At 38.9% G+C, this 21382-nt stretch overlaps 4 protein-coding genes across 18 annotated transcripts; all 4 read left to right on the forward strand.

Annotated features, from left to right (window-relative positions):
• Positions 1 to 259: 259 nt before the first annotated feature.
• On the forward strand, positions 260 to 1917 carry LOC124177189 (juvenile hormone acid O-methyltransferase-like). The gene is made up of 6 exons (XM_046559305.1): positions 260 to 402; positions 542 to 750; positions 830 to 1001; positions 1223 to 1355; positions 1429 to 1576; positions 1699 to 1917. Exons 2-6 carry the CDS (start codon positions 564 to 566, stop codon positions 1893 to 1895), a joined length of 837 nt encoding a protein of 278 aa, XP_046415261.1. The 5' UTR covers positions 260 to 402; positions 542 to 563; the 3' UTR covers positions 1896 to 1917.
• A 1666-nt stretch (positions 1918 to 3583) lies between these two features.
• On the forward strand, positions 3584 to 14288 carry LOC124178952 (juvenile hormone acid O-methyltransferase-like). 6 transcript variants are annotated; one of them, XM_046562810.1, is made up of 8 exons: positions 3584 to 3697; positions 5516 to 5648; positions 5912 to 6151; positions 6234 to 6405; positions 6481 to 6613; positions 7088 to 7235; positions 7296 to 7477; positions 13794 to 14288. In XM_046562810.1, exons 3-8 carry the CDS (start codon positions 5965 to 5967, stop codon positions 13800 to 13802), a joined length of 831 nt encoding a protein of 276 aa, XP_046418766.1. In that variant the 5' UTR covers positions 3584 to 3697; positions 5516 to 5648; positions 5912 to 5964; the 3' UTR covers positions 13803 to 14288. The 6 variants fall into 6 exon arrangements, with proteins under 6 accessions (XP_046418766.1, XP_046418771.1, XP_046418770.1 ...); XM_046562814.1 differs by having other exon boundaries at positions 3588 to 3697; positions 5561 to 5648; XM_046562815.1 differs by lacking the exon at positions 5516 to 5648.
• LOC124178950 (juvenile hormone acid O-methyltransferase-like) lies at positions 10484 to 14288 on the forward strand. 4 transcript variants are annotated; one of them, XM_046562799.1, is made up of 7 exons: positions 10539 to 10634; positions 11750 to 11807; positions 12440 to 12649; positions 12726 to 12897; positions 12985 to 13117; positions 13404 to 13551; positions 13612 to 14288. In XM_046562799.1, the coding sequence occupies exons 2-7, from the start codon at positions 11777 to 11779 to the stop codon at positions 13800 to 13802; spliced, it is 885 nt and encodes a 294-aa protein (XP_046418755.1). In that variant the 5' UTR covers positions 10539 to 10634; positions 11750 to 11776; the 3' UTR covers positions 13803 to 14288. The 4 variants fall into 4 exon arrangements, with proteins under 4 accessions (XP_046418756.1, XP_046418757.1, XP_046418755.1 ...); XM_046562800.1 differs by lacking the exon at positions 11750 to 11807 and having other exon boundaries at positions 10484 to 10634; XM_046562801.1 differs by lacking the exon at positions 11750 to 11807 and having other exon boundaries at positions 10487 to 10634; positions 12388 to 12649.
• Positions 14289 to 15897: 1609 nt separating this feature from the next.
• On the forward strand, positions 15898 to 21049 carry LOC124178951 (juvenile hormone acid O-methyltransferase-like). 7 transcript variants are annotated; one of them, XR_006869924.1, is made up of 7 exons: positions 16655 to 16672; positions 16897 to 17140; positions 17217 to 17388; positions 17476 to 17608; positions 17955 to 17988; positions 18124 to 18271; positions 18324 to 18456. XR_006869924.1 is itself a non-coding variant. In XM_046562805.1 (6 exons), the coding sequence occupies exons 2-6, from the start codon at positions 16954 to 16956 to the stop codon at positions 18531 to 18533; spliced, it is 831 nt and encodes a 276-aa protein (XP_046418761.1). In that variant the 5' UTR covers positions 15898 to 15999; positions 16897 to 16953; the 3' UTR covers positions 18534 to 21049. The 7 variants fall into 7 exon arrangements, 5 of the variants coding, with proteins under 5 accessions (XP_046418761.1, XP_046418760.1, XP_046418764.1 ...); XR_006869923.1 differs by having other exon boundaries at positions 16656 to 16672; positions 18343 to 18556; XM_046562805.1 differs by lacking the exons at positions 16655 to 16672; positions 17955 to 17988 and adding an exon at positions 15898 to 15999 and having other exon boundaries at positions 18343 to 21049.
• Positions 21050 to 21382: the final 333 nt, after the last annotated feature.

Genomic DNA, 21382 nt, shown 5'->3' on the forward strand with positions numbered 1-21382 from the left:
GTACAATTAACCGAGCAGAACAGTCGCAGAATCAAGGATAATCATGGTCTTGGCTTCAAAAATCGTGCAGAAGATCGGGCAAAGTATTTTCAACTTTGGAACCGACGTTGAATGGTGGATACTTATTTTTATAAAAAATATCCGAGATAATGCAAAGGCGATGTTAAAGACGAGATACACCCGGTGACTTGGACTGCGGAGTGGTGGCAGAGAGGGCTATATAAGTCGAAAGGGGACCGAGGCACTTACCAGTTCAACATTAAGCAACGAATTAGAAGTTCCCCGCTGAAGGTCCGACGAAACACTACGGCCGAAAACCGAAGGGTCCACCGAGACATTGCGGATTTCCAACTGTTGACGGAGTTCGCGTTCATATCCGAACCGGAAGTGAGACGTCGTAGGGTAAATTATTCCCACATTGTCACCCAAGCTTCTACAGAGTGAAACAAGCAAACCTTTGTTTCCATTAATTGGCTCGCTTTTGATTGGAAATAATTGTCTACCCCACGTGTTTACCAAATCAATGTCGATCACCCTGCAGGTGTTCTTAGAACTCCAAGACCATGTATAAACCAGCCCTCTACACGGCGGCCAACGGTCTTCAACGATCGGATGCTCATGACATCACGGAGGAGTACGCCAAAGAAATCGGCCATATGTCGGGACGATGCCTCGACATTGGATCCGGTCCTGGGGACGTGGTGAACGATTTTATTTTGCCGAAGCTACACCCAAAGGCCACCGTATTATGTGAGTACGTCTCGTTTGGCCAGTCGTGCGAACACCTTGTCAAACTAAAAAAAAAAACATGCATTCCGCCACACTCCAGGTTCGGATATATCCGAGTCCATGCTCAATTTCGGGAAGTCGAAATACAGGGACAACAAACGACTGTCCTTTATCAAACTGGACATTGAGTCTTCCGATCTGCCTAAGGATTTAATTGAGCATTTCGATCACGTCGTATCATACAACTGTTTACATTGGTGCCAGAACATGCGGTGAGTTCTCGACAGTTGTCTTGATTAGACAATTGTTCATTACCTTTGATAAATTTCTAAAGAAGCAGAAATGACGATCGGTCTTTCGGAGACTCGTTTTAATTCCGCAATCGATCGGTAATTTATTATTCCCGCATATAGCTGCTGGTCGAGAGTCGGATTGGTTCTAGACGAGTCCCGAAATATTTATGCAAATTCCTGATCCGGTCTAACTGTTTCAGCAAGGCGTTTGAAAACATCTTTACTCTGCTTCGACCAGGAGGAAGCACCCTATTGGTATTCCTGGCTAACAACCCTGGCTTCAAAGCGTATGAGACGTTGGCTGCTATGCCTCGCTATCAACCCTACATGAAGGTGAGTTCTTTTCACACTCGACAACTTTCCATCCGACCGAAACGTCATCTGAGCTTCCTCGATTTGTTTACAGGACGTGGATCGCTACATTCCGCTATTTCAGCACACCGAACAACGCCGTGAGACTTTGAAGAGTTTGGTCCAAGACGAAGGGTTCGAGGTTCTTCACTGCAGCCGCAGAGAAAGAAGTTACATCTTTGACACACCGGATACCTTGACCAGTAAGATGTATTTTTGTTTAATCACTAGGAAGTAATCGTGGTAGGTGACGACTTGCCTATAGCATCATCATCGTCAAGTGTACAAGTCTATTCTCATCGTGTGATCGTGATGCTTATTTCAGAATTCATGCTGGCGGTGAATCCTTTTATAGAACGCATGCCGGTCGACCTCAGGTCAGAATATGTTAAAGATCTGGTGGCAGAAGCGGTGAAAGAAACGATTATTTTCAACAAAAGTAACAGCAACGAAAATAAATATAGTATGTTGTCTAGATATTACATATTTGTACTTTACTTAAGGAAACCAATTGCCAAGTGATATTAAAAATGAGAAAAAGAAATTGTTATCTAGTTTCTTAAGTATAACATAAAATACGCACCGGTAATCTAACAACGCAAGTATTGTTCTTCTCTTAAAATTTACATGTATATATGTTGTCACGTGGTATTTTAAACTGCGTCACATGGGTTATAATAAAGCACTCCCTCCTTCTCAGAATAACGCGAAACACGACGAAGGCACGTCTAAGACCAATACCCCAAAGGAACGACTATCTAATTTTAAGTGAAATTTATTCATTAACCTTCTACCAATCCATTTTCTACCTTTGTATCTCACTACGTGAACCACCTTCAAGAACATCGCTTCAAGGGAACCGTATATCGCAACCCAGAGGCCACGGACCGGGTCAACAACGTCACACCGTCAGCTACAGAGGGCAGCATACCGCCGATCCGACTCCAGATGGATGCCTATCCGAATTGCGTACAATGTCATGCGTCAAAACCACAACAAAGCCTCCCGTCGACGACACTTATCACTTATCAGCCTTTATTTTAACTTGAAGCAAGCTGGACGTGGTTGCCTCACGCACGCGTTTTATCGAAGGACAAGCATGGGGATCCGGTACGAGGACCATCGCGACCAAGACGTCTTGGTACAAGGGCTCTAATGAACGAGTTGGCAGAGGATCTGTACCTTCTCGATATCGATGCCGCAATTACAATGTAAGATCGTTGCATCTTCAATTACCGTCGTTTTAACTGCAAGATCTACTCACGCATCGATACTGCAATACCTTGAGAGGCACACCTTCCTCCCCTTCTTACCCGTAGAGCGAAGCAACTGAGTGCAACCCCTTTACGTATCGATCGACGGATTGATATTTCAGCACATGCCAACGAAGGAGGAGAAGACGAGTGAAGATGGACTACCGTCCGTCCTACTTGTGACCCGTCTCACGTGACCTGCTCGCCCAATTAGCGATCGAACAAGATAAGAAGAAAATTATTAGGTCCTATCATAATTCGGTGGTCACTTTTATTTCTTCACAGTTGTCCACCTGTTTGTGATAAGTTTGAGGTTATGTTACTGTTATGTAGTGTTGACGTTTAAATTTCAGAAAACATACGCAATTTGTTTTTACGCCCCGTTGTGACAATGGAAGAATTGAAAAAGTCTGTAACTGTGCAAAAACAACGCGCATTTTTGAAAATTTGTATTCTGCTGAATTATTCAACCGGACTATCGGAAAATCTTTTGCAAAAAGCAGTAAGCAAGAACGCGATCAAGAAAAGTGCAGTGATTAATTGGATGAAATCGTTCAAGGAGGGACGGACAAATACTGAGGATGCACCGAGGTCGGGTCGACCGAGATCGCCTTCCAGACAAGAAAGGCAAGAACGAATTCAGGAACTGTTGCGATGCTCTAGTAGAGTGACGTCTCTATCTCAATCAATGATATGACAACAAACCAGAATTGGATTCCGCCATTAACACCGCAATTACTAGCCTTAATGAAGATGGAACATTTAATGGGGTCAATGACCTACCGTCAGTCTGGCAGCGTGTCATCGATAGCGGAGGGGACTACTAATTGTTAAACAAGAATATCTTTTATTACCAAATAAAAGATAAAAGATTAGTTGAAAAATAAAAGTGACCACCGACTTATGATAAGACCTAATACGTGACAGCAGCACGTCAAACGCGGTCTGCGCAGTGTACAGACAGACGCGTTCTCGTTCGGTAGTTCTCTAATCGCATCTTCCTTAACGTCCTATCCTGTCTGTACATCAGTTTTCTTCTACCTGCATCTGCATCGTTGTTTCTACTCTCTCGTGAGATTTTATTTTGTCTATTCTGCGAAGCCACGAAGTTACTTGTGTTATACCTTATCCTATATCTTCTCTCTTTTCTTGTCTTTACTCGCAGTGTTCTCTGTGTGAGCCACGGCCGCTCGTGTCTATCATTTTTCGTGTCTAATGTCGCAAGTAACATGGCGACTGGTTTATACTTATTTAATGTGTAGTAACTATTGCCTATTTTCTTGATCTCGCTTTGCTTGAATTGACGAATGATCCGATATCGCTGAATAGCAACGCTTTACTATTTCTTTGTTTACGTTTGATTAGAATATCTCCAATTGCCTTGCTTTACTTGAATTTGGTAATTCATCGTTTCTCCGTAGTGATTGGTAAATTAGTTGACTTATAAATTTTCACCGTTTATCCTTGCCTCCGATTTGATTATAAGTTGCTTCCTTACCTAATATTTTTAAGTAATTAACATCTTTTCTTAATGCGTGAGGAATATCTGTGCTCTTTTCTATGCCTTATCGCTATCTCTTATCTACCGCGTATGTCGCAAGCTAGACACTACGTATTTCCTTTCTAATTTCTAACTTAGTATATATTTTCTAAATATTTCTTTGAGCATCTTTTTCCCGTAAATTGCTACCTTAATTTCGTTATCACCTGATCGACTTGTATTTCCTGCTTTCTGTATCAGTTCTAATATCTTTCTGCTTTACCTGAAAATTACCTTGACTGTTCACTTCTGCTGTGATAATACTATTCTCTCGCTATATTATTCTACATACTTTCGCTTGAATTGCTAAGATTTAATTTAAGGATCTTAGATTGTGCATTCCATGCTAGCCTACCTTTAATCAACTATTGTAAAACTTGCCGATTGTTGCTCCGAGTGATAATATCACGGCTACACATCTCTATCTCTCGCTTATCACACAATACCTGTCTCGCTAGTTTGTTAATTCTCACTTTCACCTCTTCCTCTAACTGTATCTAATTCTCTGGCTGTATTTGTATTTCTTGAATTGTTTAATTGTACCTAAATTTCTCAAATTCCTTGATTCTATTACTTTTTGCTGTTATTTATTTTAGTGTAAACACGCTAAGCTTCACCTGATCACCAACTATGATGCAAAATTTGCGGTTCGGTTGATATTTCGCATAAAAATATGCGTTTTATAGGATTAAACGTTGGCTTACCAGGAGCTTACAAATTTACGTAGCTTGTTACCATTTTTCTTACGAATATATTTGAAATCGAATAACAGCAATAATCTTTATACTTTGATATCCGTCAAAGTTACCTATTTTCTGTAAACGTTTCTATCGTGGTATGTGCAATACCAATTTATGAAAAATGTATGGGAACTGCTTGTTCATATTTTTTTTATGGAACAGAGTTTGGAATAAACGGATAATTTTCGATACACAATTACTTTACATGGTCAATGACGCAATATTCTCGTATTAAAAAATCTAATATCTTTCATAAAGCAAATTTTGAAATGATTATACCCTGCATCTCACAATTTTCCCCATATCCGTACATCATAAATTGTAACTTGTACAATATTTTGACGAGTAGTCAAAGTAAGGCATGTCAAGAGGCGATTTGGCAGTTTCACCCACAAGAACGTAACATTCTTTAGACAATCCGACTGGAAAAATTTGCTCGCAACGAGAAATGAAAAATGTAATTTTCTCAACTGAAAAAGAAAACTGCCATACCACCCCTTGACACGCCTTACTTTGGAGGGTGATTTGCATCCCCTTAAAGTGTTTAATGGCAGATAAAACAAAATACGTGTCGCTTAGTTTTTAATCTACAATAACATGTTACAAAAGATATCAAATCGGAGAGATCGACCTGGGATACCTTCCTTGTTAAAGAAATACGTGCGGCCGTTATAGAGATCGAAATTGGACCCGGCCAAAATCCTTCCAGATAATTTTATCAGCTGATCGGCCTAACTAATACGTAAGAAACTGTCTGTAAGCTACAACCCCTCTAGTACATCATACCTACTTAAGGGGGTGCCCTGGTCGATTTTGACGTTGACGTACATGTCTCCAAACATTGAGGTTCACGTATCTTATCGCGAATAAAGGCTCAACAGCCGATGCAGAATTCTGACCAAAAACGCTCCAATACATTTCAATACTCCACGGACTCTACTAAATCGCAATAGTAAGTTCGTAAAATTCATTCATACGGGAATAAATACTGATACTCCTTTGCAGCATATTTTCTTAACCGTGAAACCTTGCCAGTGACGAGAGTCATCCTTGAAACGATGTTCGAACCAGCCTTGTACTCAGCCAACGACAAACAGGTTCGTGAGGAGACCAGCGAATACATTGAAGAGTTTTCCGATGAAATTGGCCAAATGTCAGGACGGTGCCTTGATATTGGAAGTGGACCCGGCCATATAGTAGTCGATTTACTCCTTCCAAAGTTGAATCCGAAGTCTACCGTTATCTGTAAGTCTCAACTAGCGCATTGATCACAAGGCTAACAATAACTTTATTCCACACTAATTGTAAATGAATATTATGAACACAGGCTCTGACATTTCCCGACCGATGTTGGACTACGCTAAAGAAAAATATGGCGCGGAAGAGCGAATATCTTTCCTCGAGCTGGACATTGAGTCCCCAACGCTGGTCGAATATCTAGGTGAAAAATTTGATCACGTCACATCGTTCTATTGTTTACAGTTTTGTCAAGACATGCGGTAAGTTCCTGTCATTAATTTCCTTCAACAGCCCAATCAATCACTGTTACTGCCTTACAAAATCACATCATTCAGCCAAGTCGTCAAGAACATCTTCGACCTATTGCAACCTGGAGGTACTGTTCTCTTCACCTCAGTGTGCAATCATCCTTGTGAGGACGCTTACAAGATACTGGCAGCTGTACCTCGATACAAGCGCTACATGATGGTATGTTTTTGCTTTCAAACTCGTTATAAAAGTAACGTATTTTTATTTTTAATGTATTCTTGTATTATATCCATGCCTATGTAGCGATTGTATAACGCTTGAGTTTATATACACTATATTACAATTGGACTCGAGCCACGAAATTAATACGCTTCGTCAAGTGCACGTCAGCGGTTATCTCGGAATTTTTTTACCCAACATCATCCTCGATTACAGATGATAGATATTCAACACTCTCCCTGGAGTAGCGGATCTCTCCAGAAAATCGTATGATTGACCATTGCGTCGATGAAAATATTATTCATGGTTCCAATTGGCAACTCAATCTCGTTGCCTTTAATAAACAGTACATTTAGGAGAGCGTGAGAATACCAGATTTTCTCAAAAGTACCCATATTTTAGTAACACCATAGAGTATTTACGCTCATCTGAAATGGTTAACAACAGTTTCAATCTCATTACACTCAATTGCAGGATGTGGACCGTTTCGTTGGGGTATTTCAGCACGCTGAACGCCCGCGTGAGACTCTGAAAAGTTTGCTTCGAGACGTTGGCTTTGAGGTCTGCCACTGCAGTAACAGACACACGAGTTACATTTACGACACTCCCGATGCTCATACCGGTAAGTTGTCTGTTTTGGTTGATCAACACAGCAATGTCATTGAATTTAATCAATTGACAGGATTCATGGCGTCTATCGACCCCTTCATGTCCCGCATGCCGGATGAACTACAGCGGGAGTACTTGATAGATCTGGGCATAGAAGCAAGAAGGCACACATTCATCGTCAACAAGGATGGGAATGACGATTGTAGCATACTGTCCAGACGCCATACCTTTGTAGTTTACTTGAAAAAGCCATTGGTCCACCGATAAACAGCCAAATAATTAATAAAAGTCGATATATCAATCGTCGTTCACGTTCTGAAATGTTCGAATGTTCAACTAACCAGCTTTTCTTTCAAATTCGTCGCATTGAGATGAAAAATTTGTGTGAAACTACAGAGTTGACGTAGGCTTTGAGATTAATCTTGGAAACGTCGACTTGGAACCATATAATTAATACGGATTTTTAGTACTATTCAAGAACGCAATGACAACCTGATTCAAAACCTTAATCAGATAAGCTACTAAATGATATAAATAGTTGTTACTTACCCAAGCTGTTACTTTTATCTCGAAACGAGAAAATCTAAATAAACAGATATAACCCGAAGGTTATGATCATTGATCTAAGAAACCCAAAAAAGCCCTGTCTTTGGAAAATTCAAATATATTGTTCTATGTCACCGTCTTCTTGAATATCTGCAGAAGTTCTCGTATTATCAACAAAAAAAAAAAAAAAACGAAGAAGAAGAAACAACAAACAAGCCGGAAAAACAGTTTTTTTGCGATACTTTTCATTGCCATTGAGAAGCTAAGAGTCTGCGATCCGTCCGACGAACTTGCGCGATGATCTGGTAAGTGGATTATAGATGAATAATCCGAAACTGAGGACTTGGCAAACAAAAAAAGAATAAATATTAAACGAAAAATTTGAAAAAATGAAATTTGTAATAATCAAAAAATTGAGAAAAGTGTGAGAATTCAGCGCGAGGGGAATGAAATTAGCTGAGTAAGAGGTATAACGAGTGGCGTGGGACAAAGATAGGAGATAGGAGGACAGGCTAGAGGCCGTAGAGTTAATGTAAGAATAAGGAGCAATAAGTGGGGGAAAAAGTGCAGTGGTACGTCTGACGTAACACACTTAATTATATTTTTTTATCCGCGAGAATATTTTTTCCATAAATTAAAAACTAGTTTCGAGTCATTGACGTAAGTTGTTGCTCTACGAGTAATAAAATAGCTAACGTATCTTCAGCTGTGTAATCTTGTTCAATGATTTACTATTTCCAGGAAATATGTTTGACCAATCGGAACTCTTTGATTCACATAAAAATTGTCTCTGTTTATTTGCACATTCTCGAACGGGACATGATGCTGAATACTTTATTGATTATTATAGAAGAGTGACAAGAGGAAAAATAATTATTCAAAACAATAATTTGAAGTGCATACTTTGGTCGTGAATCCACTTTTGCTAAGAACTAGCGAATAATTATGGTTGTATCATAGGTCTTGGAGGGCTATCATCCCTTAGTCCTCCATTACCGTAAAGAAATCATAAGTCAAATGTAACTTAACAACGAATCAGCATGTGGCTGATCGAGAATTGAGGCTTACTCTTCTAGAAGAAACGGGCAGTTTTTCGATAATACATGTGTGTAAATCATGAAACGACAAAAATCTGATAAAATGGTGAGTGCTTTTTTTAGGTTGTAGAATCACATAAAAAATAATGAAGCAAATTGGCGGTGGTCAGGGAAAATGACCTCTCAGTTGGCATGGAATACCTCATATAGATACATACTGATTTCGAGCGGGGAATGGTGAACCAGATTCTCATAAGGTGAGTGTCCCAGTTATTGAGCTTGTTAACCTTTTTCGGTTGGATCTAATTGATCCTTAATTTTCAAATGACCAAAAAATACATTTTTAGCGTCTAACTCTGTATCAATTGGTTTTAGTCATCGAAAAATTCACAATTTGTGCCGTCAATTAATAGTTTTGTAAAATGTAAGGTTCAATAACACTTACCTTACTTATATTCTCAATTTTTTTCCCATGCACTTACAAACCTAGCTGAGAATTTTTTTCCCTCATTTGTAATATCACTTAGCAACAGGTTCACTATACTCATTTTCGTTTCTGTTGCTTTCGTTGAATATAATCGTTTCTTTCACCCCTCCTGCCAGCTGGTCTTTGACATATCCTGCCCCGAGGTCGACCGGCATGAGTTCTATAAAAGGATTCACCGCCAGTATGAATTTTGAAATAAGCATCACGATCGCACGATGAGAATAGACTTGTACACTTGACGATGATGATGCTATAGGCAATTCGTCACCTACCACGATTACTTCCTAGTGATTAAACAAAAATACATTTTACTCATCAAGACCTCCGTTGTGTCTAAGATGCAACATCTTTCCCTACGGCTGCAGTGAAGAACCTCGAACAATCGGACCAGATCACGAACGTGTGTTGAATAAACCGATATGGATATGTTGTTTATTGGTGTACTTGATCCATTGAAATTATGTATCACACACATACACAGGCATGGATATTACGCAAATGAAATAAAATTTATATCGATAGAATCGCGCTCCGCGTATTATCAGTATTTTGTTCTGTTAATGCATCGTCCCTCATGCACCTTTCCAAAAGTGCGAATGCCAAGTGATTAACCTTTAGTTGGCATCTTTATCTGGAACCTCGGGGTCATGCACCGAAGCAATTTAATGTTTTTACTTGAATTTTTTTATTTTGTTTTTGTTTTGTACTCACCGAAGTGTCTTTTATAAGATAAAAACGGTAGCAGCAACAATTTTTAATTTTAAGGTAGTACCATTCTTTCAAAGGGCAGAAACTTTCAAGTTACGAAAATCTCGATTAAAAACCCTTGGGTCACGAACGGCATTAAGGTGCCAGGTAAAGGTTAAAGTTAACGTGGAGCCAACGGATTAAATAATCTGTTATAACAGTTTTTTTTAAATACTTATCATCGCCATCCGTTAAACTGACCGGACGAACACACCTGAACATTTAGTGGCTATTTTTTTACCCGTAGACCGGCAACTTACGTTAATGAATCGAATCTAATGTTGAATTCCATAAAAAAACGTTTTTGCGGATAAAAAAATATAAAGCTGTGTGCGAGATTCAAGGCTATCAAGTATAACTTTACTTCAAATTTGATGTATTTATTGATCTCGGATTTCTCTTACCACCACCTTCGCCTTGCTCTTAAAGGCTAAACGCTGACCCCGTGAATATATAAATCGCACTATCGTCAGCTATAGTCAGTTACTAGTCGCGGTTAAAATCTCCGACTCCGCCGACTCTCCACTATTGCTTGTTGATCAACAAGTTCACCAGTCCGAGTGTTCAAGGCAGACTGAGTAATCATAGTCGCAAGGTACGCGTGTAATTAATAAATCCTTTTTACCATAAACACTTTTTACTTTTCATCACCTTTGGTAATCCAAGAAAGGTATTGGTTACGGTTAAAAATCACTTTTTTATAATTTCAACGAATCTTTACGTTTTCGAAGATCGTTTAGAATCCGAAAAACAGGTTTTTCAAAAAATATCGGTCTGCCGGTCTATCCGACAAACTCACACCATGATCTTGGAAACGGCTGGATGAAAAAAATTCGAAACTTACAGGATTTAACAATCAACCTATGCGCGTGAAAACTTGCCATTTCCCGTTTAATTTTAACTTCCGGTTCTACCGGAAATAAATAAATTTTCAATCTTTTACCAACAAACGTGCACTATTTCCTCCTCAATACTTTTTCAAAATAAACGATCATGTTTTTCCCAGTTTAAATATTTTTTTTCTGAAATTCGTAACTCATTCGTTGTTCAGAAATTTTCTGTTCAACTTTTTTTTCAAAACTTTTTCATTTCGCTGCCAACTCTTATCAGTTTCAGAATTTTCACTCAGCCATTTTCGAGATCATCGCGGAAATTTGTCGGACAGACCGGACAGATTCTTCCCTTTTGACAGAGATCAAAAGTATCGAGAAAAAAGCTGTTTTTCCGCAGTATGTGACGGAGTTCGAAATCTCTTTAACACCAGAACTATTACACCAGTCAAAATGACTGGTCTTTGATAATATCTAATAATATAATATATTTGCATGAATATAATATGACTTTTTTTTTATGCGGTATTTTTTGAAGACCAGTCACTTTGGTAAAGATAGCTTTGTCTCAATTACGGTACTTCTAATGTTACTGACCTTTAAGATTTCCGTATCAGTAAAAATAAACTTTCGTAAGCAGTACCTGTATCAGGCATTGAAATTAATTCGTAGCGTTTTAAAAACATATTTTCATACACAATTATCTGTGTTTTGATAAAAACAGGTTTGTAAAACGTTACGAATTGATTTGGAAAGAACATTGTGAGAGCAGAGTTCGATTGAATTTTCACGTACCTCATTCTATTACATAATGTTCGTATTTTGTTTATTTTTATTTATTCGCGTGCTGCATATTTCTATATTGCTGATTTCATCGCAGAAGCACACAAGCAACCATATATCCAATATGCAAATATGTGCAATTGGAATGCAGCTCAGTAAGCTACTTTAGCCTTAACTAGACATGCCCGAAAGTTAAAGGAGTGATATATGAAGACGATATATCAATTATTAGCGAGAATAAATTTTTAGAGCAACTATTATTCTTTTTGTTTATAAATACATAAATATATATGTTTTCAGTTACAGTACTAATTTGCCAAAAAATAAACTTGACATGTGTCTGCAGAAAAAAAAATACCGTCACTGAAAGATTGAGTGAAAAAGAAAAGGAACAGGCGCAACTCGACTCTTGGATCGCGTGGCCAAGATTTATCACATATCTATCTATCAAGATTGAATTTAAAATCTCGCAAATTTTGTAGAAATGCGGTGCAATTCTTATCGAATTGTCATTCGCTGCAACTAATAGTCGTCTGCGTGTTCCTAATTGTTAGATTAAGGTAGAAGATGCTTTACACTAGTTTTTTTTCCGTCTGGCACCGAATTTTACATTTTATCATAAACAATCTTATTACGCGGCAAAGCAGAAGAGAATCTGTCGTACTGTAGATACCAGGATTTAATGCGTTACTCGCAAAAATACACTAGTCATTAGAATAAGTACCTTGTATTTAGATAAATACTGAGGAACATCAGAGGTTATTTATACACCGCGGAACCTTTCCAGTGAGAGGAGTAAGTTTTGGAACGATGTTCAAACCAGCCGAGTACTCTGCAAACGACAAACTAGCGCGTTGCGAGACTAGCGACTTTATACAGGAGTATTCCAATGAAATTGGTCAGATGTCAGGAAGATGCCTTGATATCGGATGCGGACCCTGCGACCTAGTCGTCGATTCTCTCCTTCCGGTACTGAATCCAAAGGCTACCGTTGTCTGTAAGTTTCGACCGGCACCCTCATAACCAGTGTTACCAAGACTTAATTCCACCGAATGATTATACTCTGACTTCAGGCTCGGACATTTCCAAGCCCATGTTGGACTACGCAAAGGAAAAATACGGCGCCAACGATCGGCTATCCTTTCTCCAGCTGGACATCGAGTCTCCGACGCTGGCCGAAGATCTAGTTGAACAATTCGATCACGTTACGTCGTTCTATTGTTTACACTGGTGCGAAGACATGCGGTAGGTTCTCGTCACTCGTCTCCTCGGATGGCTCGATCATTATCTCTGGCTTACGGAGTCACACCGTGATATCGTCCCTGCTTTCAGCCAAGCCTTCGAGAACATCTTTGATCTGCTGCGTCCTGGAGGTTCGGGCTTCTTGACCTTTGTGAGCGATTTTCCTTGCATGGACGCGTACAAGGTGCTGGCGGCTATGCCTCGATACCAGCGTTACATGACGGTATGTCGTTGCTTTCAACCTCGTTGTAAAATCCACGTCATTCTTTTATTCTTATAAACTATCTGAAAATTTTCCTAAGACGCGTGATTTGTGATCTCAGTTAATACTTATTCCGCATTACGATAACAGTAGTGCGTCTCTGGAGATCCTGAAAATTTCCATATTCAGAGGAAAACAGGCTCACAAGTCTAGCCTGTCTTGTCATCAGCCCACGGAAGACTTGTCAGATCTTTTGATATCCACGCCAAACAACATTCTTCATTTAATTAATCGTATTCAATTACAGGATGCGGACCGTTTCATTCCAGTATTTCAGCACGCTAAACGTCCGCGCGAGTCTCTGAAAATGCTGCTCGAAAAGGTCGGCTTTGAGGTCTGTCACTGCAGTAGCAGAGAAAAAGTTTACATCTACGAAACCCCGGATGCTTTCGCCAGTAAGTTGTTTGTTTGGGCTTATTGTCGTAGCAATGTCATTGATTTTGAACCGTTTTCAGAATTCATGGCATGCGTGAACCCCTTCATACACCGCATGCCGTCTGATCTACAGCAGGAGTACAGAATAGATCTGGACATAGAAGCAAGAAAGCACACATTCATCGTCAACAAGGATAGGAATGACGATTATAATATACTGTCCAGACGCCATACCTTTGTAGTTTACTTGAAAAAGCCATTGGTCCACTGATAGACAGCCAAATAATTAATAAAAGTCGATATATTAATCATCGTTCGTGTTCCGAATGGCTTACGTGTCCCATTAACCACGTCTTTTTTTTTAATTCGATACATTGAGAAGAACGTGCGTTATATGGTGAATCTGCAAATGAAATAAAGACTTGAAAAGTTGATCAGCAAAGCTGATCTCGTACTGTAGCAACAACGTTTTCTCAAGGAACTATTCACTAACCGCAGATAAGGTGACAAGCGATTACAAAATTTCACACGATTCTCAATAATTTTACTCGACTTCGGAAACGGTTTGAAGCGATTTCAGATGATTTTAATATCAAGGATATTCAGTGGTTACGAAGAACTTCTACCGTGATTTCAAACGATTTCAAGTGATAACCGGTTGAATTCGAATTGATTTGTGCTTGGGTTCAACTTTGTTGTAAGCCTGAGTATAAATGTATAATGTGTTTCTTGTAATTATTAAAATATCACACTGTAACAGCGTTGTCTTTCTGAATGCATCTACCAGCATTTCCAAGATACAAATCTGGAACAAACTTCGCTTTCACCGTTTCGAACGTATGACGACTAATATGCTTAGAAGATTTTCCTCAAAAAAACCACTAAACGTAATATTATTTTCAAAAGTAATGATAGCGACAAATATGACAAATATTTGTCCAACTTGATGATTTCGAAATTAATATATTCTCGTAAATTTGGCGAAGTGTAGACGGAAATAAATGATTCGCTGCACCAGAAAGTTTCAGTGTTGATATTAAGACACCGGGAAGAATTGAGCGCAGCGGTTGGAAATTTTCAAGTTTAACAGGCTAGCTAAATTGAAAAGCTCACTTGGCACAATGTTTGCTATTACAGTAAAAATTCTTGCTTCGGCAGCAAGAATTCTGGCCGTGTGTATGTGAATATTATACAATTCGCTAGACCAGAACATTCTTTTTTTCCGTTACAGATATTATTTTCTTACGAGTTTGAGCCCCGTAGGAGATAAAACGTTCCCTACTGACGGTGTTGGATAAAAATACAATGAAAAATAATCCCATCATTCTCTACGTAATTTTGACGTCCCGTTTCTTTGTTCCCAAAGGTAAAAAAGGAAGTTGTTGTAATCACCCCGAAAATTAAAGTTGTGTTGTCGGTAGATCTCCACGTTTTTGAAGTCCAGAGAGAATCGCCTCCAATCATTTTCAGATTATGATGTGTATATATATGTACGTGTGGTTTGCGACATGCGTTTCGGCGGATCCAGAAAAAATTATTTCACAGCTTAGAATGCACCAAGATACGACCCCGGGACCTTTGCTTTTCGAAAGATTGCTCCGACCACTGATTACGAGCTGATCAGGCCGCAGCCGAATCATCTTTCCGAACCGCTACTCAACTGTGTCAAGAAATGCCACGTTACATAATGTAAGTATGTAATCAATATTTTTATCCGACGATATCTAGAACTAGTTATCAAATTTTTATGGCATTGGTCTCAATCTGCGCCGCTCTTCCAAACTTCGACCTGAAAAGATATTGGCCACAACAGATGAAAAATTTTACTTACGATCAGAATCCGGAGAAAGTTGGCAAGTCGGTTACTATTCACCTGAATGTGAGATGTGGTCAAGATCGAGATAACCGCAAAACAAAAATTGGACATCGTGTAGAACTCGCCAGAGTGAATGTAATAGGATGTAGAAAGAAAAAACTGGTAATTCTCGAAATTCAAAAGTTCCGCCTGGATATTTTTTTATGACGACAAGTCAATTTATTCAGTCAGCTTGTACACTGTTGACTGTGCATTGGCAATTTAGCGAACATTCGCGAAAGTTGTGACTACGTTTTCTGCCAGCATACATTACGCTTTGATCGATCCAAAAGTATCCATTCGTGTTTCCCTCGACGCATTATTTTTTGTACGTCTGAATCAACGCGATGAAATTGCATCTGCACTGCAGTATGACTTCATTTAGAACTATAAAATTCCAAACCTTGATTGACGTCGATGGAGATTATCAGCACATATCGTTATAAATATCGGTTGTTTTTATCTACAACTGTCCGATATCACAGATTTCTAGAATGACAGAAGCAATGGAATGCAGTGCGTAGACAGTTGCACATTGTACCGTGACAGGTCCGCATAATTTTAATAAGTTTACTTTAATAGTTTGTTTGCACGGTCGGCTCACCGTCGAAGAGTAAGAAAATTAGCCAATTAATAAATACGTTGATTTGCGATTCTTTAAATATCTTTTCTTCGTCTTCCCCACAAAGTGAATTTGGCCACAACCACACCTATCGGCATCCGTTATGCAATCAGCCAGTATCGCAGTGAACTTTCTCAAGTAGTGGTTAAGGAAGACCCATCATATTATCGGTTTTCAAATCGATATGTCCTCTAATCGTACGCCTGAAAAAAGGGGTATACAGGAAATCGGCAGACTAATCACTACACACGACAATCCACGCGATATTTTCCAGATTCGATCGTATCGTTGATTTTTTAAGATTAGACTGTGAATATTGTGAACATTAGAATGCCCCACCCAAACAAAATTAAAATGGTAATTCTTTGGGCTTTGCTGAAATCTGATGCTGTGAAGTATTTTGTACAAAATTTAGATACGCAAAACTTGTGCGGATTCACGAGAAAATTCCGGAATTTCGAAAAACAGTTGAGAAACTTTTTAAATACAGTACGTGTGACGTAGTATCAAGTAAAACTAAAATTCTTCGGGGTGATTTTGAAATTCAGGTTTGGGAAATTCGAAATTGCAGAATGAAATTAATAGAGATGCATATTAATTCCTTTCGCTAGAATAAATTTTTTATTTTAACTGTTAATTCCAAATACCGTATAGCAAGTGAATGGTAAATTTACAAATATAATAAATATACTACATAATTTAGTAAATTCAGAATAGGCTTTTGCGTTTCTCCAAACGAATTGAGCTAACCTACAAAATTTTATTGCGTACTTAATGAGAATGCTTGGTAACGACACTTTTGTGTAATAAATGTGTAGTAAATTTGCAAACATTTTAACAGTGTAGGTAGCCACATCGCATTGAGATGAAGACAAAAAAACTTTTCAGCATTTTTATACATCGCAGAACGTTGCTAGTAAGAGAAGTAAGTCTCACAGTAGAACGATGTTCAAACCAGACCTGTACTCTAAAATCAACAATGAGGCGCGTCGTGATACCAGCGACTTCATCGAAGAATATTCTAATGAAATTGGCCAAATGTCAGGACGGTGCCTTGACATCGGAAGCGGTCCATGTGACGTAGTCACCGATTTTCTCCTTCCAAAATTAAACCCGAAGTCTACCGTTGTCTGTAAGTTTCGACCAGCACCCTCATAACCAGTGTTACCAAGACTTAATTCCACCGAATGATTATACTCTGACTTCAGGCTCGGACATTTCCAAGCCCATGTTGGACTACGCAAAGGAAAAATACGGCGCCAACGATCGGCTATCCTTTCTCCAGCTGGACATCGAGTCTCCGACGCTGGCCGAAGATCTAGTTGAACAATTCGATCACGTTACGTCGTTCTATTGTTTACACTGGTGCAAAGACATGCGGTAGGTTCTCGTCACTCGTCTCCTCGGATGGCTCGATCATTATCTCTGGCTTACGGAGTCACACCGTGATATCGTCCCTGCTTTCAGCCAAGCCTTCGAGAACATCTTTGATCTGCTGCGTCCTGGAGGTTCGGGCTTCTTGACCTTTGTGAGCGATTTTCCTTGCATGGACGCGTACAAGGTCCTGGCGGCTATGCCTCGATACCAGCGTTACATGACGGTATGTTGTTTTAAAACTGGTAAAATCCACGTCATTTTAGTATCTATCAGCGTTTACGTAATTTTTGCATTTATAAATCATTTATCACAATCCGACACGTGTGTCGCAGTACATTTGTCGAGTTCAGAAATAATCTCATAATTTTGCTTATCAAAGGTTGTTTATAATGTGTCAAATTTGATAGCAGATATTTTTTAATACAAAATAATATTTGCGAGTTGGGGAGAGGCCAACCCCACTCCTCCGTCTTTGCTCCCTCCCGTGGAGCTGACGGTACTATGCTCACTGCTTCTCTTTCCGTCTTCGTCTCGACGTTTCGAGTACCGAAATCTTCTCCCCTCTTCAGGAATTGCCGATCTGGCGACGGCCGCGTACATTCAGTAAATACTTATTTCGCATCATGACAAAAGTGCGAATCTCTTATAAGGATTCTGAGACTCGCTAAATTGTGAGGATAACACATTTGCAAGATGCAGGCCAAACAATACTCCCGATTTATTCATATTCAATTACAGGATGCGGACAGGTTCATTCCCGTATTTCAGCACGCCGAACATCCACGCGAGAACCTGAAAAAATTGCTTCGAGAGGTCGGCTTTGAGATCAGCCACTGCAGTCGCAGAGAAATAAGCAACATTTACGACACTCCGAATGATTTCGGCAGTAAGTATAATTGTCTTCGCGATAGATTATATCATTACAGCAGTCTCGTCAGGATTTTAATCCGTTTTTAGGAGTAATGGCAGCCGTCAACCCGTTCATTCACCGCATGCCGGCTCAACTACAGCGAGAGTATGAAGTAGATTTGGGCATAGAAGCGGCGAAGAACGGGATTGTCTTCAACAAGGATAACAATGGTGGCTATAACATACTCTGCAGACATCACATGTTTGTAGTTTACTTGAAAAAATCTTCGATCAATTAATAGACAGCCAGATAACCAACGAATGTCTGTATCTTGATCTTTCTTCGTATTCTTTGTTATTGATAAAAACGATTACTTTCACTTAGAAAATTGAAAATATAATTTAAGCAGTATCGCTCGTGCAGTTGGAGTATGAAAACATACACGAGATCTAACAATAAGTTTGGTGAAAAATAGAAAATGTACGTTTTCTCCATCACTGCCTTGATTGTAACGAGTAGCTTTCGCACTTTTGAAAAGAGAAAACGCCCTGTTGTCTTACTTTTGCTAGCTATATTATGGTTCTAGCTTTTGATTTTTCTTACTGTACTTGTAGGCTCCTTATTATCATTTTACGAATAATCGTCAGAGCTAACAATTACTTTTATTATTACTAGTTATATTATGTATCATTATTAATTTTACTATTATTTTTATCTATTGATTTCCAAAAAACAAAACCGTCAACATGGGCCCTGGCAATGAATCTACCATGATATAGAATCCATCCAACAGCCACCAATAGCTTCACGACACCACCAATACCTTAACACTCAAAGTATGACTTGACGAACAATCAAATCTAGCACATCATTTTCTTCAAAATTGGAAATACAAGCACAAATTTTGGGTCTCTCAGCAACTTGTTACTTCTCCAAAAGATTCTCCTGATTTTTCCGCGACCTCGTACAGCACATCATTCCTATCCATGTATCTGATTTACCATAATATCTAAGCGTAATTGCCATTGCTTCTCAGTATCATCTTTAACGGAGAGTCTGTGAATGTTTCGAGTAGAATTAAAATCTTTCCTATAGATCTGCTGATGTTACTTACTTTACTTTTTAACGCTTCATGTGTTCGTCGGGTAAGGTCAGAAAGGCCAACCAAGTTTATTTAACCCTTTGTGGGGTTTGAGGCGACCTATTTTATTTTATTTTTTTTTTTTTTATTATTATTTCTTCGATGTTTCGTGACTTTTACCTGTACTAAGGCGTTTTTCAGACTCTTAGGTTCCTTAATGTATTCATTATGAGAAATTGGATCAACTGACTTGTTTTGTTTTGATTCTTAAAAGCAATCAATTTAAAAAAATCAATCTCTTCCGAAAAAATCGGCTATGGGTAAACGTATAAAGCTAGAGGTTTGAAAATTTTTATAAATCCTTTCTATTCTTAGTACTATTATATGTACATATATGTTTTTTACAAATTTTTGACACGCCAGTCTTTGCAAAAAGAAAAATTTATAATTTTGAATAACCCCAAAACCCAATAACCTTATAATCAAATGTGACATATCCATGTTTTACGGTGCGCTGAGTACGTAATACAATTTTACACGAGGCAAATGGCGAATGATTCCATATTCCAGCATTAGATGGCGAATACAAACCCGCAATCAAAAATCAACTCTTGAATACTTATAACTAGAGCTATTGTCGCATAGAACATTGTCTTTTCTTTGCGTTTTTTCCATTTGAGTGGAAGAATGAGAAATCATAAATAATCTAAAAACACGAAGAAAAAACAAAAAAGTAACTAATTTCATTCCATGTCCACGTCGTTAGTCCTGGGTCACGCTGAAAGGGAGAATAAGCGCCTTATTTCATTTTATGTTCAGGACTTTGGAAATGATAGTCACGACCTTGGATCCACCATCTTGAATAATGCAAATCTGATGTCTGCTTCGTAATCAGCGATTCCAAAAACCCCCGGATATCAAATTTGGCATGAATCGGTCGATTTTTCAAAATTTCGTCCGCCATCTGGAATTTCGCAAATCTAATCTCAGATTCGTAATCAGCGACCGCGAAAACCCTTTGGACCACTTGGACTCTGGTGATTGGTTTTATTTTTAAATGTGCCCCTCAAAGGGTTAATTAACGACATTTCGGCTGGCCCAGCCAATTAATCATTGATTAAATAAACTTTGTGGTCCTTTTTGACCTTACCCGACGAATACGAGGAGCAGTGCACCTCAAGTAATTAATCAGGCCCTGAAACTGCCGTGTCCCTACCTCGTTCTGGCCATTCTTGCAGTCCTCTGTTTTGTCCTTTTCAATTTTCACTCAAGTATCCATTACCGGTTGTCCACATCATTTCCTACCCGTATTTGAAGTAAATATATTCAGTTTATGACCACGTATCACTATTTACACGTTTTGAAACCGATCCAATTCTATCAGCATGCATAAAATACGTTGCCACCCCTGTGTACCATTGGATTGGAAAATTCGGGTAAATCCAATGTTCTACATTTGGATCGGTAGACGGTAGAGTTGATACGTACCGACAACACCTTAGTTTCTTCGTTGGGAATTATAAAAAAAGATTCTGGAATTTAACCATCTGCCGGAGTAAGAAATACAGCAAAAGCTTTTTTACATTGTTAAGATTCATCACAACGCTGCAACGTCAATCCATGCCAGATGTTAGAGTAAACGTGAGCTGCGTTTCTGGTCGTACAATTGAGCTTGTGATCACGACCATTTGTACTACTTATTATAATATATGATCATATATTTTTTAACTCACCATCTCTCATTGAATGTATACTTTCTACAAACGTGAATCATCAAGATTCTATACGAGTCAGAACCCATCGGGTAAACCTATTCTGAGCACATCATCGTTAGAACCTTTGGAACGATAGTCAAATATCGAAGAAGTACTGTCGTACTGACTAAGTAACTGATGCCGACATTACATTCATGTTTAAATTCCCGATTTACGTGGAGATGTTTAAAAATGCTAGTCCTGTCAGATTTCAATTAAGGGTGAAATCCGGCACGTCTACACCTGGTAATGTATGCAACTGTCCCCACACGCGCATGTCAGCGTTGATCTTTTCACGAAGTCGGAATACCA

The sequence above is a fragment of the Neodiprion fabricii genome, chromosome 3 (assembly GCF_021155785.1).
Source record: "Neodiprion fabricii isolate iyNeoFabr1 chromosome 3, iyNeoFabr1.1, whole genome shotgun sequence".
Taxonomy (NCBI): domain Eukaryota; kingdom Metazoa; phylum Arthropoda; class Insecta; order Hymenoptera; family Diprionidae; genus Neodiprion; species Neodiprion fabricii.